Raw genomic sequence first — 18618 nt, 5'->3', positions numbered from 1 at the left:
TGCACACAATTCATAGTACATAAGAATACCAGCAGACAACAATGACTAATGAAGGATTTGAGGTTCTCACAGTGGCAAGTATGCAGATAGGTGTCTTATGGGTTGTAGCAATGTGTAATTTGGTAGAAATTTACTGAAAGCACCCTTCTATATATCAGCACCTTCACGTTGTTCCCATGCAAGCCTGGTAACAGAAGTTCCTTATGTAATTTCAAAGAGAATACCCTAGTAAAGGCCAGCCCATGCTACCTGCTGACATGTGTGGCTATACAAATGTGCCATTAAGTATTTTAATCAAGTGTGATACAGCACCATACCATTTTATTTCTGGCTATAAAGATAATTCCCTGGAATATTCAGTTGTAAAACATTCTGCAGTGACGCATGCACTAAAAAATGGAACTTCCTCAGGTAAGAAACCACCTCTATTGACTCTGGTTGTTACTTTGGGGTTACTGGTGGAAGTGGCAGCAATCCAAATAGACAGTTTCAATAAATTAATCTGCTAATAGCAAAGAAATTAATTTGAAAATGGAGACATTACCAAGAACAAGATGCATCTACTAACAGGTAAATTTCCAAAATATATAGATACACCCCTTTGTGAAATCACCTTCACCCCAAACATCCTGACCTTAGCCAGTCAGTCCCAATGGTGGAGACAGACAGTAGATTTCCCTGAAATATTGGTATCATCATAATTTTGACTGCTGTGAAAACCTCACTTTACTGAGTCAGTTATACTGGCTCATGTAGATCTGAGTCCCTGAATTAATAAGAGATTACTTTTCGCATAACATACAAGCATACACCCCTTTCATAAAATGAGACATCAGTGTGAATGATTTATTTTGGACACAACTGAAATATAATCTGGACTCTTGAAAATGATGACATGTTAACATGGCAGTCATTATTGAATATGGACAAAATGCATTATGGAACTCCACAGAAGGTGTTTAGCGTTTGTGAGGATGGACAGGAAACATCAATTCGGATGAATTCTGTACAAATAACTTTCTTCAGGCAGCATATAATAATAGTAGTACAACTGTAGTATACAATAAGGCCTCTTGATGTGTACATGAGTATGTAGAAGTATATGCTATGTTATTTACAAATGCACAATACACTTACTCATCAAATTGTTGAAATGGTCTTATCATTCTGAATTCATGGTTGCCAATTAATAATACAAGTAGAGCCAAGGGTACCACACATACCTTGAAAATAGACACTGAATTATCCATACTCTGTGAGGCAAAACACATATACTAACTCTGTAAAATAAATAGCTATAGTTATTCAATACACATTTCAATGTAAATGTCACTGTCTGAGAAATTCCACAAACAATTATCTCTAGTGCATCCTAAAATATTAAACTCAGTTAAGACCAAATTATTTTGTGACAATACTATATTATTTGTAAAATTAATATTGTACTACAGTGAAATGTTTCTCAGTGTTTTCATCCTGGTGTCACACTAAAACGTTGGTCAGTGGCCGGCTTTAAAGTAATAATGCATTATTGTAGAGTTATGTTTGCACAATAAGAACATGAGATCTGCATGGGTGAACTATATCAACGGCTGTGCAAGTGGCAAGGCATAAAAACTCTGTTCTGAAAACATTACCCTAGGCCTAACAAACAAGCTCAGTAGTCCAGTGGTTTGTCACATGAACAAACAGTATGACAATTAGTGGATGCTGTCTTTATCTTTCAGTCTCTGTCTCACTCTCATTTCAAGTCCTTACTGACAAAGGTATCATATGACCAGTTTTTTTTGTGTGTGTATATATATGTACATATGTAAATGTGTGTGAATACATACATGCATAAACTGCATACTGAGGTAACTCAAAAAGATTTTGGAAGTTCACAGCTTTGGGCTGTTTGAGGTATTATACTAATATTTGCTTGGAGAAACTGAGAAAAACTATGGAAAGCCAGTCAACACTACCTTAACCTATTTGGTGGTGCACACAGAAATATGGCTGAAGACCTGGGAGGAAGAAAAAAATAATGCTGGAGCTACCAGAACTCAAAAGACAGGATGAATGAGACATTTTTTAAAGTACAGCATGGAAAAAGAGAAACAATGTGGTGTGACTATGAATCTGAAAACTGTGGGGCGGAACTGTCACAGAACATACTTCTGAACAGTCATGAATGAATAATTCAGGCCATGGAGGTACAGCTCAACACTTTCTTAACCTTGACATTAAATGGAGGAGAGTGATCAGATTCAAAACCCATCCACTTTTACTCTCCAGGGAAAGGGCCCCCAGTACCCATTAGATAGGAGGCTGGATGGGCCCAAGAGCCAGATGGCTAAATTAGGTTTCTGGAACCCAGTTTTGCTAAATTCATTGAGTATTTATATAGCAAATGCCATCTTGAGCTATGACCACAAAAGCTAAAGAAACAAACCAAACCGGCCATAATAATTTTGTTGATATAATATTAAAGTTATAATTTCATTATTAATTAGCAACTGTGATTTATGAAGAAATCATTTCAATGATGTGGTCCCCTACCATCTATAAATATGACCTCTATTTATTTAACAGTTTGTTTTTTCTTCTTCATTCTTACATTATGGGAATTTATAAGACTAAAACAGTACATTCTACTGGCAACAACTGCATGTTAAAATCCATTCTTGGATTTAGCAACTACTGGACCTATCTAAATATCAACTTAGTCAAATTATACATAAAACTACATACATATCTACCTTCTAATCTCTTCTGTCTATATCATGTTTAGCTGAAAGATACAGTGTAGGTTATATTTGTGTTTTGGTCAGGGGAAAATATTTGTTGGTAGTTTCTTAATCTTACACAAAAATTTGTTTATAGCAGTCATTGTCAAGAGTTCAACCATTTCTACTACACACCATCACATAGCTCAATAAGGGAGTAAGTCTACTACAACATCTGTAATGCAATATCACATTTTCACATAAAACATCTGATAGTGGCTTATATACATTTCCTTGTTATATAAAAATAAGCATTGCAACAGTATACATTTAAATGTAATGTTTGCAGACTAATGTAAAATAATATTGTATGAAAAGCTCTTGCGAGCTGGAGGTCAGTTTAACAGTAAATACTATTACAAATAGTTTTGTCGTTACTTATTAAATATTAACTGTAAGAAAAGTTTGTACCCCCCAGAGAAAATGGTCACTTATTAGAAAAATGACAATAAAAATGTTCAAAAAATGTCAAACACAAATCAATATTGCTTTATATAACCACCATTTAAGAATATAACCAATTCAAAACAACCATTCAAGCACAACATTTAAAAGACTATGATCTTCCTTTCCACTTTTACTGAATGAAGGTTGTCAATTATCTTACCTGTACACGAAACAACTCATTCTGTGACATATAATCACTTCATTTTTGACTGCCCTACTTATAAAAAATAGACACACAAAAACTATTAACATAATAATCCATTAATTATTCTCATATAATGATTTTAAAGCCCATATAGCACTTTATCATGAAAACTAAAATAAAACTGTAGGGCTGCCAACTACAACACATTGGCTGAGACTGTTGTAGAAAGAATTATTTTTATTTGTTCTTCCACAGAGTGAATGAAATAAATGCATAGATAATGGTTGGCCACATTGTTTCATTCAACCATGGCACAGAATTTTTCTTTAAAAAAATAACAACAACTTTGTATATTTTATCAAATCATTACAGTCCCACTGTTTTATATGAAGTAATCTTTTAACAGACAGTAACTTATGGAGAGGATGACCATAAATGAGCCTCACAGGTATAGTACATAGTAAAGATAGAGAATTATAATTTTGACTTCAATAAATCACACAGGTTAACATCATACAATATACAGGGCAATTAAAATATCCCTGTGCACCTCAATTCCCAATACAGTTACTATTAATACTTATAAAAATTGTCATTATCACCAACAAGTGTTTACAAGCAAAAAGTAAGACAAGACCAAGGTCAATATAGTTGTTAATATTTCCAAAAATGTAGGAATGTATTCATTTCATAACACAATTATAATTTCCACAAGAGCTTTTTAATGATTTATTGTTATTTATTAGGCAAGTTTTTAAAATTTCAGTGACTCTTAACTATGTAAACAAATTATCACTACTGAATGGTTCTTAGTTTTGTGATCTTTATGAAGTCTCAATGTCAAAGTTATAATTTCTACCTTCACCTTATACAACAAAAATTTAATAACTGAGTAAACAAATTATGCATGTCATTATAACTTATCAGTTTGCTATTAGGTGCATATTGTGTAGGATTTGAGGTTCTTAAGTTGGGAAGAATGCAGCCATATTCTAGGTGCATTTTATACTCTTCCGCATCACTATAATTTCTGAGGGTGTTGGATTTATATACACAGAAAAGAAATATTCTTTTTCTATCAAGATGAATATAATAGAGCAACAGATATGCAAACAAACTTACTTCTGTGCCATTTAAAACACCATTCTACATAAAGAATTACATAATAAAACCTGTCTAAATTGAAACATGAATTAAACAGAAACCTCCATTTATCATAACATTTCTCTGATCACAAGAACAAAGAATGAATAATAACATAAAATAGCCTCCAACAAATGGAAGCTTTTAACATGTAAGTCAAGAAGTTAAAAGAAAACAGCCTCTTTCAAGAGAACCGTTCTGTGATTTATTCTGTCACAAATGGGAAAATATTAATTTTGAGTGCTAACATTATATATGAAGCACATTTAAATGGAACAAAGTGGATGAGGAGTATGAGAAAGAAAGAATGTACACTAACCAATAAAAATGTGTACAGCTCAGTAACAGTGTAGTTTAGCAAGAATATCTCTTTTATAATTTCAGTCATAAATGGGATACATAATGTGCAGTAATTCTTATCTAGAAGTACATTGTTCTGTTAAAAGGAACCTGTCTTAATTTGAAAAATTTAAAGTTTCCCTTAGATTTATCTAAAGCCAGATATTACAGCATTTATGAAATAGTTTCATGTTTTCTGAAATAAGCTAAGTAAATACAAAATGTTCACCAGACAACTATTCACTGAGTGTTGGGCAACAAGTAATCAGAATATCATCAAGATGCTGGAGGCACCAGTTATAAACATGGGACTCCTAGATGTTGCCTCATCACTATAAACAGATGAAGCTACACAGCGGAAGCCAAAGGTGGTGCCATGGAAACAACAGTAAAATGATAGATCAAAGATCAAGACAAGAATTGTATGAACAGGACATAGAAAAGCTCATCCTATATTATGATTAGGTTCTCAGTGTCCAAGGGTGCTACAGGGATGTAGTCTACAAACACACACAATTTTACTGTATCATCCATCCACTTTGAAGATTGAACGAATCACTTCCAGACATATGTCTTGCTAACTCCTGTCTTTTCCTGACTCTTGCTTCTTTCAAATACTGCATATTATATCTAACTAAATGTACTAACTTTATATAATTGTCAGGAAAAACATTTTCCTAATATGCTGGAATGGTCAATACATGTTATTCTCACTTCAAATATTTTTAATAATAAATATCATCCTATATAAATTTCTTGGCATCCATCTGAGAAGCGTTTTATTCCCCTTTGTTTTATAATGTGAATCAGTATTTTACTTTGCATCCAGTTCTGTCCTCCCTCACTCCTACTGTCTGATTCAGATGGAATACGTGTTTAGAAATTCTCATATTCAAAATATACAATTAATGAAATGCATGGTCTTATTTATTATAGTGACTGGAAAATTAATTAAGTACAGCAAATTTTCTATTAGGTAGAAAATAATAGTTCTTCTGTTTGCAGTTCTGGAAAAGCAGCTTCTCACTAATTATCTAAACATGTATGACAATGATTCTTTGCACTAAATAATTCTGAACTTTGTTCTGTAGAGGTCTATGTAATACACACAACATATTGGAGACAGGTTCTACCCTCCTTCAGTTGATCAATTATCATCACACTGAAAGATATTTTTATTGTTTTCATACTTTGTATTAGTGCTAATGGTTAGGACTGAACCAGAACCACTGCTACTAACCTCAAGAATTATATATAAATCCAACTCTCAGTTATTACAGTTAGGCTACTAAAACACTTTATACTAATAAGCAATGACATAATATATTCTATAAATTCCACAAAGAAAGAATCTCATTATGGTCCTCACTGTTAACCCTTTAAGCCCAGTGGTAACTATATGTACCACTTGCTTTAACAATGAGTAATCCTGCATGCCCACAGAGTGTACGACAGGCTTCATATTATTCTCGGAATAAATAGTGATTATTTCCCTATTTCCAGTTGATCTTTGTAACAGTGAAGTGTGTTTTCTTTGAGGTAGGGACTGGATTCTCACATGTTCTTTTGATGAACTTTGTGCTTCAGAGGGTTAATTGGTGTTCACAAATTAAGAATGAAGTGGTGTTATGATGCCTGCCTTGAGTGTTGTACTGGAAACATTGCTCCAGACTAGTACTTCTCGGTGATCCACCCAGTTTGCTAGTTTGTAATGTGACACTGATGAAACTACTAACCCATGCCCAAGAAACACTGTGAATGGAAAGGGGGTGTGGAGGTAACAAAAGAAACATGAATTTAAAAGAATACAAATTTAAGGCCACAAAACACAACAGAAGCTGTTTAAGATCATCCAATGCCAGAAATATGAAACAGAGAAGTGTCAATATAATTATAAAGAATGATGAAGTGACAAAGCAGTACCTAACCTCTGGAATTGACACACTCATAAAACTATGATGCCTACTAACCAGTAACCACAGAAATTTGGAGGGTTCATTCAGTGGAAAATAATTTTTCCAGCTTATCTCTGATAGAAATCTAATAAATAAATGTAAACGAGTCATATAAAATCTCACTAAATATGCATTTATGCATACAAAAAATAAGCATATTGTTAATACTTTTGTTATTTACATGTAAAATTTTAGGGACAATATCAGATGTCTCCACATCACAGACAGAACTTGACATTCAGAATTTAAGACAAATACTAAGATCAACTAACCGAACTGAGATTTAATGTGGTTTCCTAAATTTCTCTCGGAAAGTACCGAAGTAAGATAGCCGCCTCCTCCTCAATTCTTAATCATTTTCAACTATCATCTGACACTATAAAAATAACTGCATAACTACAAAAGACTGGATCTGTTTTCATGCTCGGTTGCTTTCATGCAAGTTTTGGAAGCAACTGAAAACAACTCAATTATTTTTCTTTTAATTTTTCCTAACTAATACTCCAGGAGGTCTTTTGATGTGGAAAATCGAATGTATGAGTACTATACTACAGTATAAAATTGAAGTACACTGGATCATGTCTTGGCTAGTTTTCAGTAATACCATGGTATAGATATATTATGGTAGCTTTGAGGTCCTGACAGCGGTGAAGATGTTGACTATTGTCTTCCGGAACATCGACAACTGTCTACAAGACCACATGGCACCACAGCCCAGAAGACCACAATCAATGATAATGAATCTGTTAAGTTTGAGACAAGGTTACATCAGTGATGGCACAGTAGTGGTAGATAATTTTTAACACTCACAACACACTGTTGATTGATGATGAATTTGCACTAATTAAATTACGTGAGTTGACAGATAATAAACAAATTTCTATGTGATGAACTAGGTAACTCCATTAATATTTGACCATCTTGGCCCTGAAGAATCACATTCACCAGAATAGATGCAGAATACAATTTCATTCCTCAGTATATGCAAGACTGTTCTGAAGCAGACTGTTAAATAAACAAAAGAAACGATGGATATCTCCAGGAAAATGCTGCGGATATATTTTGTAAATTCTGAATAAAATAAATAAATACAAAATACTGTTACTCTATCACCCATATGTAAACAAGGAAAGTACACATGCTCAGAGTGCACACATGTTGCTAACATACTGTCTGTACAGTGTGTTCACTACTCTTCATCTTAGGACTTTTCTGTACAAATCAGATGAAAGATATGACTGCAAGTCACACTGAATATAACATGCATATGAGAAATAAATAAGGAATGGTTAAGTGTGCGTAACACACTTTCACAGAGAAGTGCTGCTCAGGATAGTACATTAAGTTTCCACAAATGAAGTATACAAATTTAAAAACTTATTTTGGTGAAAATAACTGCCATACACAAGTTACATTAGCATGAATTGAAACATAAACTAAGAAAATTTGTATTCTAAGTTCATAAGTGATCCCTGATGCTTTTATGTGTGACCAACAAAGGCCAAAAGGCCCCACCATACACTGAGATTCTAAGAAGAAAAACATTTCATGAAGGGCATATTGGCTTTGGAAGCCCCAAAACATGGATCTGTAGAACACAAGATCTCACTGCTATGGGAATATCTTAATATCATGTCTGTCCTGTTCTTAACCTTTATTTTACTAGGCCAGACAGTTTAAACCCTTGTACTGTGAGACTGCCAGCTGGACCATTCATAAATCATGACACATGGTCAGTAAAGGTTAACAACCAGGCTTGGTGATGAAACTTTGAATCTACAAAGCTGCTGCATTAACTGTGCATCATAGTTTATGAAACATTTAAGATGAATTTCTTTATTACTTCAACAGTGATAGAATTACAGACTCAGCCTATAATCAGTACTTAAGAAATCAAAAATTAAAGTCACTGTTTTCATTGTAGGACAATCAGTTAATTCAAAATAATTTTAAAATGTATACTTCACTTGCAATTTGCTCACTTTAGCTTAGTTCTCATGGACCATTTCCAAGCTGTCGAATATGATTTGTACTGGATGGTCTTGCCTTTCCTGTGTAATGTTTACATAAGGATGCCACTTACCCAGACATTCACATTTCACAGCCAGCCTGCTGACATATTATGCCCACTTACAGGTTGAATTCCTGGCAAGTTTGGCAAAACTACAACGGATCCATTATGTGATTTATTCTGCAAGTCCTGCTGCTGCTGTGTAGAACACTGTGATAGTGTGTTATGATTAGCAGGATTCATACTGCTTGAAGCTAAAAGTGGCTCTCTGGAAGAAGACCCCAAACTTACACCACCCCCAACACCTGCTGAATACGTAACTACACTTTCCTCAGTTGTGGACGGCGTAAGAGTCTCATTCTGACCTGTGCTTAATTCTACTGAGTGTTGCTGGGACTGTGTCTGTTCATGGCAATGAGATATTAACGTGACAACTTCTGATGCTCTTGTAGGAACACTGGACGCTCGCTGAAGCTGTTTTTTGCCTCCCTTTATGACACAACATACCTGTGGAGCTATTGGATTGCTCCCACTGTTTGCCATTATATTTCTAGATGCTGAGAATTTCTTACGCCTTTTTCTAAGTGCTGCTAGTGCGCTACTCCCTATGCTACTGTGAGTAACAGTTTCTGCCAAGCTTGGATTAGAATCAGATGGTGATTCTGTGATGTCATCGGATGCAGGACTGTTGCTGTGGCTGTGATTGCTGCAGTGCATGTTGTGATTATTCCTGCAATGACTATTGCACACGGAATCTTCTGATCGACTCCTGCCTATCAACCTACTAACACGTCCTGACTTTGCAGCCTCAATCAGTGTTCCCCAGCGGCGTTTGTGGGAAGACGATCTCTTGATATGAAGCCTTGGAAGTCGTCCAAAGCCTCCACGGTGAGTATGATGGTCTCCATTCCCTCCACCACCAGTGGAGGAGTTGTTGTTGTTGGGATGGTGATGGTGATGAGACTTCTTTGGTGTGGAGCCTGCCCCGACACTGCTGCCAAATATGGCAGATGTTGTAGAACCAAAGATATCATGAAGATGATGTGTGGTGGACACATGATGCTCATGATGCTGTTGCAAATTGGCCATAAACTCAGCTACAGTTGGCAGTTGGCTTGTACCCGACGGTGCTGGTGCAATGTTGAAGCCCTTCATCAGGCGTCGCTCTTTCTGACGGTTCTTCTTTCCTCCAGCTCCTGTTAATCAGTGCAGATTTTAAATTTCTCCAGTCAAAAGTAAGTGTAAGAAATCTTCGAATACTTACTGACCAGATGAGCCAGTGATTGTAAACCAGGGATAAGTAGGAAACTTTAAAAAGCATTTCCTCTGAATGTCTTGTGAAAAGAATTAAGTACAGAAACACAGTTGGCAGGGGATGTGATGCTCTCAAAGGAATCCTGTTGTTAACTTTGTCAATACCAATTTTTGTTGCAGCATTTCTGCTTGAGCATCTTCCCCAATATCCTGAGTTCAGACTTCATACTTCACATTTATTTCTCAACACTCCACAACAAACTTCACCCCTGCCCTTGCAAGCTACTTACATGGATTACAAAAAATATAGCATGGGACTGATAAAATAAAATAAAGCCTTTGTGGTTAAAATGAGATAAAGCATGGAAAGAGGAAAGAATTAGACTGATAACATCCACAGTTCCAGAAGCATTACCTGTTCCTGTGCCAGTTGCTGTGGAGGTGTTCATGCCAGAGTTCTTGAGAATTTCAATAAGTTCACAACGAAATGCCGAGATATCTTGTTTAATCTCATTGACATCATCTTCTGTGACCCCTTCACCCTCTGCCTTGCGCTGCTCAACGGTCACATACCGTCGAACCAAGTTTCGCATGATACTCTAGCAACACAAACACAAAATGGACTGACTTTTTAATTCTTAGGTTTTCAACTACAAAGGCTATACAGCATCAAACAGAATTTGAAGATGATCATGAATTGTTAGAAAGGTACAACCTGAGTAAGGAAAGCCATTAAGCCCAAGTTTCAACATGACACACTCTGAAAACAAGTCTTTATTACTTATGCTATAATAACTTAAGCAATAAGCTTTCTGCATTGTTTGACAGATATAGAAAAGGGATCCATGTCTTGAACTGGGAGGCACTAAGAAGCCACTATACACAGGAAACACAATGCACTTCATTTTTAAAAACAGCGTTAAGCACACTATAACTCATTGAAATATATGAATATTATTTTTAGCATTTCTTGGTGTGGTAAATATTTTTGTTAAAGTACAAGGAGATAACATTTCTGAATCCCTGTAAAGAACTTTACCACAAAAGGTCTGCATCTGTAACAAATGAAAACTATGTTTTGGAAACATGCACTGCCACCCCAAAATTTGCTTAGACTCACCTGGTAACGGAAGTCCCTCTCACTTGCCTGTTTCACCTTCCGCTACAGAGTCCACAAGCCAGATATGGCCAAAAATGAAAAGGGCAGAAACAGCAAGCATTAGCCAAATAACTGTATGCATGTATGTATTACGACAGTGAGAATAAGGTAATACCAGCACTATGGAGATGCTGACCAGAATTTAATTCAAAGGTTTAACAATTTAGCTACATCCTGATTACACACACAGCCAGCTGGACCACTTAATATGAATGTAACAGTACAAATTAAAACTGACATTCAATACAAAAGGGAAAATTAAAAATAAAAAATGATGGGGGGGGGGGGGGGGCAGCAAAATTGCCTAAGAGAATTAGATGAGTCAATCAGTGGTAGCAGCCAAAGGCTCAGGCCCTGAAGTCTGTGTCACTTGGTGCACTTTCGTTGTAGCAAAAAGGTAATAATTAACTGTCACTGTGAAAATTCTTTAACTCAACATTCATAAAATCATACGTTAATGCATTTGTTTTTCCAGTGGATTTCCTAAAAAAATATCAAGCAAATTGAATAGAATGAACTTATTCATTTGTCAAAATGATCATTAAAAAAACACTTAGAATAATTATCAGATTAGTGAAAATATTTCCTGTGAGATCAGAAAGTTTCAGGGCAGAAGTGAAGTCCCAATTAATGACCACAGTTGACACAATGCATTGGTTTGTTACACTATATTAAGTATTTTAATTATCATATATAGAATTTAATTTCAGTGCACAGTGATCAAAAGAACAAATAAAAAATACATTATATTGCAGAGATTCAACCAACTATGCTATTAAAATACCTGATGGTACCTGCATTACCATATTTTATTTTTCTACCACTCTAAACCAGTAACCCTAATTGAATAAAACAGCAGGCATATTTGATGACCAGATGAAACCTGCAGATTTTATCAATGATATTATTAATGCACAGATTTCTCTGTTTATAAAATATCATATTAAAATAATATATCTCTTGAAGAGTTAATACAAATAGCTGATAAACATGCAGTCTCATTAATTTAAATCTGTGAAATCTTAATTGCAAGCACAATGTTCAATTAATTACTTAATATTCAAAAATACTCAGTATATATAAAGATGTCAGACTGTTGGTTAGGTTATCGAATCACAAATTTAATTTCTAGAACAGCATCAGAGTTCTAGCTTGTTGATATTCTTGATTTAATTAATCCATTAGTTTACCAAATTGTAATAAATTGCAAATTTGTAGTAGCACCTAAATTATGTATTTTTCTCCACCAATTATGACATAAACTAACCCGTATAGTTCGCATATGTTCTTTCTTAGCTGCTCTGGAATGACCACACAATTTTCGGTGTAACCACTGAATGAAGTACCAAACACTTTTGGGGGTTGGAATTATGTTGAACGGAGGTGGGACACTGCCGCCCTCTTCAAAATAGCTGATCCATAGCTTACTCCGTGCAAACTTCCATTCAACATCTGCTCTTTCCTGTGGAAAAATAATTAAGATTGTCACAGGGATGTTAAATCAACTGTAATGATAACTGGCATGAATTTTAACTTTATAAATACGGCAAATGAGTTACATTTTAACTAAAGGAAAACTTTTTACAATAAAGAATAGAATAATGTTTAGACTCTGAAGAATGAAACACAGTCAACTAACTTACTGATACCATGCCATATCTTGATTTTACTGTAAACTGATTTCACATTATCATTAACCAGAATAACCAGACTTTCAATTAAGTGTCCTACAAATTGGTCCCATTTATGTTACTTAAGCTGGAGTCTGCTGTACCTTGAGGTTTACAGAGTGCTCACACGCCTAACTTGTTAGTCTGAGTTTTTAAAAATGGAGTGTAATATTCTACAAGAGGTTTGTAAGAGTGTGGCATTGTATAGTAAGAGGCACAATTCTGTGACAAACAGACATGGACCACGTAAATCAAATTACTGTGACACAGACATCATACTATCAACAGTTGATGACACTTCCCATATTCTGTGATTTCCAAACAATATTTTGTTGTCCTCAGTTATATAACTGTCTGAAACAACAGGCAACATTCCTTGTTCAGATTACTGATTTGTTAAGCTAATGAAACATTAAAGATACCAAGTACTAAATTATTTAAATGTAATATAAGTAATTATATTGTTTTTAACAATGTCAATTCACAAATTTTTGTTCAGGAGTATAATTAAAAATAAATATTTATAATAATTTACTAAAAATACACATTTTTTTTCATTAAGATATGTTGTAATATCAAAAACTTGATGCACAGATAATCAATGATCAACAGTATTCATAAATTTATTTATTATTGACTTAAAATAAATATAAAGATGTCTCCAAGACTGCTGCATGGAATTGGGAAGTATCATCAAATCACTTAACAATATGGCCACCAACATCAACTGATTCTGTTTCCTTCATTCTGATATTTAATACGTTCATATTGGTTAGAATATTAATAAACATGTCGAGTTTATTATAATTCATTGAACATAATTTACAATGTAATGTACATCATTAGAAAATAAACTTCAATACTTTGCACATTATTTTGGTAGTAATTTAATGATTTCAAATTATCTGATACTAAAAGTAACTTAGTTATCATTAAATGTGCATTTGCTAGACTTTTCCAAGACAAATTCACTCTTTCAAAAACTTTAAAAAAAGTATCACAAGCAGACAGAAACTTCTTCCAACAATATGCAAGAGCTTGCACTTTAATAGACCTTCAGGACCTCAGTTTGGACTTGAAGTTGGCAGAAATATTGTCAAAATATAAAACTAAATAGGAATAATATAAACAACTTACAGAACTGAGTTGATAAAAGTGATGAAATTCAACAAGACACACAGGTTAATAAACCAACAGAAGTCATCACAGGCTGGAGTACATCAAAAGACACCAACAAGCACTAAGAATGGGAAGTTGAACCGATGTCACTTTTCCAGACTTACAGAACTTACGGAAATGAGCTGATAGGAGTGGTTCATCATGGCGATGAGAAGGTTCAGAAGGACAACAATATTGATGACAGAGTACGTTCCAAACATTAGCATGCCCCAGAACCGGGTAAAACTCTTGATGCCGGCCAGCTCAAAGTTATCCAAATCGATAAGCCCAAATACGGCCCAGAACAGTGTTTGAGTCGTCTCAAACAGACTGTAAGCAGAAAGCACTATTGAAAGAATAATTAAATAAATACAGAATACACAGGGAAGATTTTGAACAGCTGAATAAAGAAAGATCCTGTATCAGAGACTAAAGCAATGAACAGCAACCGAACTGTTCAATGGTTTAGACTTTCGTGAAAACTGTACATTAAATTTATAGATGGAATGCCAAAACTCACAAGTGACCCTTGTCACGCTGAAAGTAACTGGTATATATATATTCACGTGACATATGACAGTCATTTACAATTTTTGCTTACTTTGCAAATCTTCTCCACACCACACAAGCATCAGGGTCACTAGGATTCTTTGGATCAAAGGTAGTTGTTGCATTTGGGCAGCGCTGTTTCTCCATGTCTGCATAGTACCAAAGGAGCTGGTTCAGACCTGAAATAAAAAGTAATAATCAATGGTATCAGTGATAATGATAACATCATTACAAATCCACTAACAAATAACAAAACCTAGTCCATGGAGCACAGTCTTTTTGAAAAGCTAACAAGCATTCAAGTAGTCAAGAAATATCTTGTCTTTTCTAAGACAAAGAACCATTACCATGCTCACAAAAGCCCATCACCAGTCCTTATCCTGAGCTAGGTGAATCAGCTCCACACCATTTTAATATTATCCTCCCATCAACACTCAGGTCTTTTGAGTGATGTGTTACCTTCACTTATCCAACAAAAATTCTGAATGCATTTATCATTTCCCCTGTGCATGCTACATGCCCCTCCCACTCATATTCCTTCATTTGATCACCCTAATAATATTTGGTGGATCCCTTTTTGGTCCAAATATTTTCCCAGGCACTCTGTTCTCAAACACTCTCAATCGCTAACGTAAGAGACCAAGTTTTATATCCACAAAATGACAGGTAAAATAAATACCCACATCATTAATATTTATTTTATTATAATGATAATGGATTATGGTGTGATGCATAGGCAGGGAAACAAATTTTAAGTTTGTTTAACAAAGAAGCATCAGCTGCAGGGATAATTTAGTGTCAAATGATGAGTGGATGCTTATGCACAGAGAATATGAACAGACTGGAGAGAAAACATAACCTATTTCAAGGTACTATTCCAGTATTCACCTGGAAAGACAGAAAATCTTGTATATAAATTCTGATACCTGTTCACCCTGCCAACATTTAAATCAGGTATTTATCACCATAGCATAGGGCAGTTTCATATTGTGGATGAGGAAATAACTTCCAGATACTGAGCGAGCCATAGACAGCCTACAATGGATGGTCCTCACTTTTGGAGGTTTGGTGTGGACCTAATAACTTCTCATTTCAGAAATCAACTTTCACAACATTTAATTGTTTCAGCGTTCAAAATACTGGTACCGCTTGATATTTCAGAATGCAGGTCTAACTGGTTTTAAGCTAGTGCAATGGGTAAACAAATTAAAAGGAAGTCCAGTACATAAAATGTAAATCTTATTAAGATCTATAGTTTTCTATTGGAACATGTTTTACCATGCTGAATAGTGAAACCTCTATCCATCGTTCCCCGAACTATCGTTTTCCCGGATGCAACGTCTGTTTTGTTCGGTCCCTGACACGTCCCATATAAAATAATGTTCCATTTTCTCGCTTCTATCGTTCTTCGAACTGTCGTTTTAACGCATCAATCGTTCAAAATTCTTAGTCCTGGCCCACAATTTTCCCACACTGATCGTTTCTGAGAAATTATAACGAAATTTACGCGACGTTTTTAGAATTTAAAATGATCGTTTTAGAGATAAATTAATATCGAAAGACGCACAACGATCTTGCCACATGCATGATCGACACCATCGATGAGTCGTGTGTCGATCCTGACAGGGGGTGGGGGACGGCAAGGAGGGGGAAGACGACGAATACAAGCCCGAAGCTGTGCCGAGTTTTGCCGAAGCACATGCCGCATTGGTGAAAAAGTGAATTCGTTCTTTTTATGCGCACAATATTTTTGAAGGTGATGAGGAAAACGTTTTGAACATGGAAAGGGCTCTGTATCGCCTAAAACGCAAAGTTATCCATTAAAGACTTTTTCGGGCAAAAATAATTAACTTTGAAACAGGTTTTATGTGTATTATTTTGTGTATGCAAAAGAGAAAAAATGCACTATTTTAATTTTTTCTCATTATTAATGCTTTCCGGTATTCATCGTTTTTATTTATCTCCCCTGTCAAAAACGATGCATTGAGGTTTAACTTTACTTAATAAAATATAAGGGAAACAATTTATGACTGCAGTGTGATTACTTTGCGACAATACACATGTGAAATAAATTAACACTAACATTAAATAACACACCTGCTAATCTCATAAATATTTTACAATTTTGCATTTGTCACAGAAGATATGTACGTACCGCAGGAGAAGGCGAAAAGAACTAGAACGTAGAGGAAGAAGAATTTCATGATGTCCAGAACCATGCGGCTGAGAGAAACTTGAAGGGGACCCAAGTAAGGATTTACAGAGAATATGTAAACTAGTTTCAGTGAGCTATAACAGATCAAATATTGTTATGTAACTGTGAACACAATGACAGACATTGCACCCAAACATAAACACAATGACAGACATTATTATAAAACAGCAACAAAATTACATTGTTACCAAATAGCAAGACAACAGCAGACATCATTATAAAAGAGCAAAACAATACAGTAATTTTTAACAAAGAATAAGACATTCTTAGGAATTTTTCTTGTAAACGTCCTTCAACTTTGCATTATGTAAACCTGACACAAATCTCACAAAGAAACTGCTCTGTTTTCTAATGTATTTCACCATTACGATGTTTCACATTTCCTCCGTTGGTTTAGGCACAGACACAGAAACTGGCACTCTTTGCGGATTTTGGCATTAATTATATTGTAAAAAATTGATGTGAATAATCTCTGGCTGACGTGGTCACTCTTGGTCAAACAGGTGTTTCCTTTACAAGACGCACCGTGCATTCAAATTTTATCAGGCGCTCTCAGTGTACAGTGACGAGTGTCGTGAAGCATTGTGCGAGCTAGACATCGTCTTCTGAGCACAAACACAAGAAACTATGTAACAGTTTTAAAAATAAAATTCTGTAATATTCTTACCTGAATATATTGGCAGCAGAGAAGAGGCCCTCAGATATGAGCATAGGGTCCCATGTATCCCAGTCCTCACGGGGAAGCTCGTTCATCTGCAACTTGGCGGCCATCTCCTTCTGAACCTGAGCACATTTATAGCCACAATCACCATGAGAATGATATGTGTTGCTACGGATAAACAATAAAATGTTCTGGCATCGGGCTTACGCGGGTTGGAAGCCTTCAGTTGCGGCAACAACTGAGATCTACTGCGTTAGTTGCACGTGATAATAATGTCGGCCTCTGTGAATGTGATAACAAGAGCCTTGTACGCGTAACAGTTACATGCAAAAAATATCAAGCTTGGGCCTCACCTGGTGATAAGCGACCACTCTGAGAGCCACTGTGGCCACGTACAGTGAATTTGTAACGAAGTCAATCACGTTCCACATGTCGTTAGCATATTCCTCTAACCCCACATCCCAGAGCTGCTTCACCTCGCTCCAGATCAGCCCTGAAGGCAACAAAGCAGGCCTGTCAACTGTACGGTATCAACAAGACAGGCCTGCAGGGCTCTGAATAACACACACATTTTATTCTGTCGTATGGATAAGACGACACCTGTCATGGCCACAATAAATTTTAAATAACATTTTGGTGCTGACATACCCAAGCAGTGTATTGATCAATCCATGAATTCACTGATCTAATAATTCATCAATCAATTTATCTATCCACATACTCGTCCAGAATTTCTGCTACTGACCGCAAACCCAGGCTAGTATGAAACATTCGACGATGGACGGCGGTGCTCCCCGTTTGGTGCTCACGTCGATCGGCCCTGGGGGGTGATGGCGGTGGTCCTCGTCACCAAACCAGTCGCCGATCACAGACTCTATCCGTTGCGATGCCAGGATCAGCAGGACTGTGACAGAGGGCACAATTATGCGATCAAAAATACCATAAGTCGAGACCAGGAATGAAGTCACATGTTATGCAAAACCGTTCTTACCATCTTACTTCATCCTTCTCTGGTAAAACGTTTCATTTACATCACTACTTGCAGTTTGTGAGATATCAGGTTCTCACAGTTGTTTGGAGAGACTGAAGAAAACAGCGAACACCTCGGTCAACACAGCTGGTCTCTGGGTTGAGAGTTGAACCT

General features: G+C 35.8%; 1 protein-coding gene across 4 annotated transcripts in view; it reads right to left on the bottom strand.

Moving 5' to 3' along the window:
* Positions 1–832: 832 nt before the first annotated feature.
* LOC110829563 (Transient receptor potential cation channel gamma) overlaps positions 833–18618 on the bottom strand; it is a 188752-nt gene continuing 170966 nt past the window's right edge. For 3 of the 4 annotated variants that reach the window (XM_087355596.1, XM_087355597.1, XM_087355598.1), the window contains 10 exons: positions 18220–18378; positions 17828–17967; positions 17481–17596; positions 16754–16887; positions 14651–14777; positions 14175–14379; positions 12489–12683; positions 11183–11224; positions 10478–10661; positions 833–10004 (listed from right to left, as the gene is read on the bottom strand). In XM_087355596.1, the coding sequence (XP_087211722.1) occupies positions 8896–10004; positions 10478–10661; positions 11183–11224; positions 12489–12683; positions 14175–14379; positions 14651–14777; positions 16754–16887; positions 17481–17596; positions 17828–17967; positions 18220–18378 (2411 nt within the window). In that variant the 3' untranslated portion in view covers positions 833–8895. The remainder of the gene's footprint in view (positions 10005–10477; positions 10662–11182; positions 11225–12488; positions 12684–14174; positions 14380–14650; positions 14778–16753; positions 16888–17480; positions 17597–17827; positions 17968–18219; positions 18379–18618) is intronic. The other variant, XM_022063394.2, reaches the window with a different exon arrangement.

This window comes from Zootermopsis nevadensis, unplaced genomic scaffold (assembly GCF_977971745.1).
Source record: "Zootermopsis nevadensis isolate Lab colony 2312 unplaced genomic scaffold, Znev_1.0 Znev_ptg000024l, whole genome shotgun sequence".
Lineage (NCBI taxonomy): Eukaryota > Metazoa > Arthropoda > Insecta > Blattodea > Termopsidae > Zootermopsis > Zootermopsis nevadensis.
Note: the sequence above shows the minus strand (reverse complement) of the source record. Positions and strands in the feature narration are given on the sequence as shown.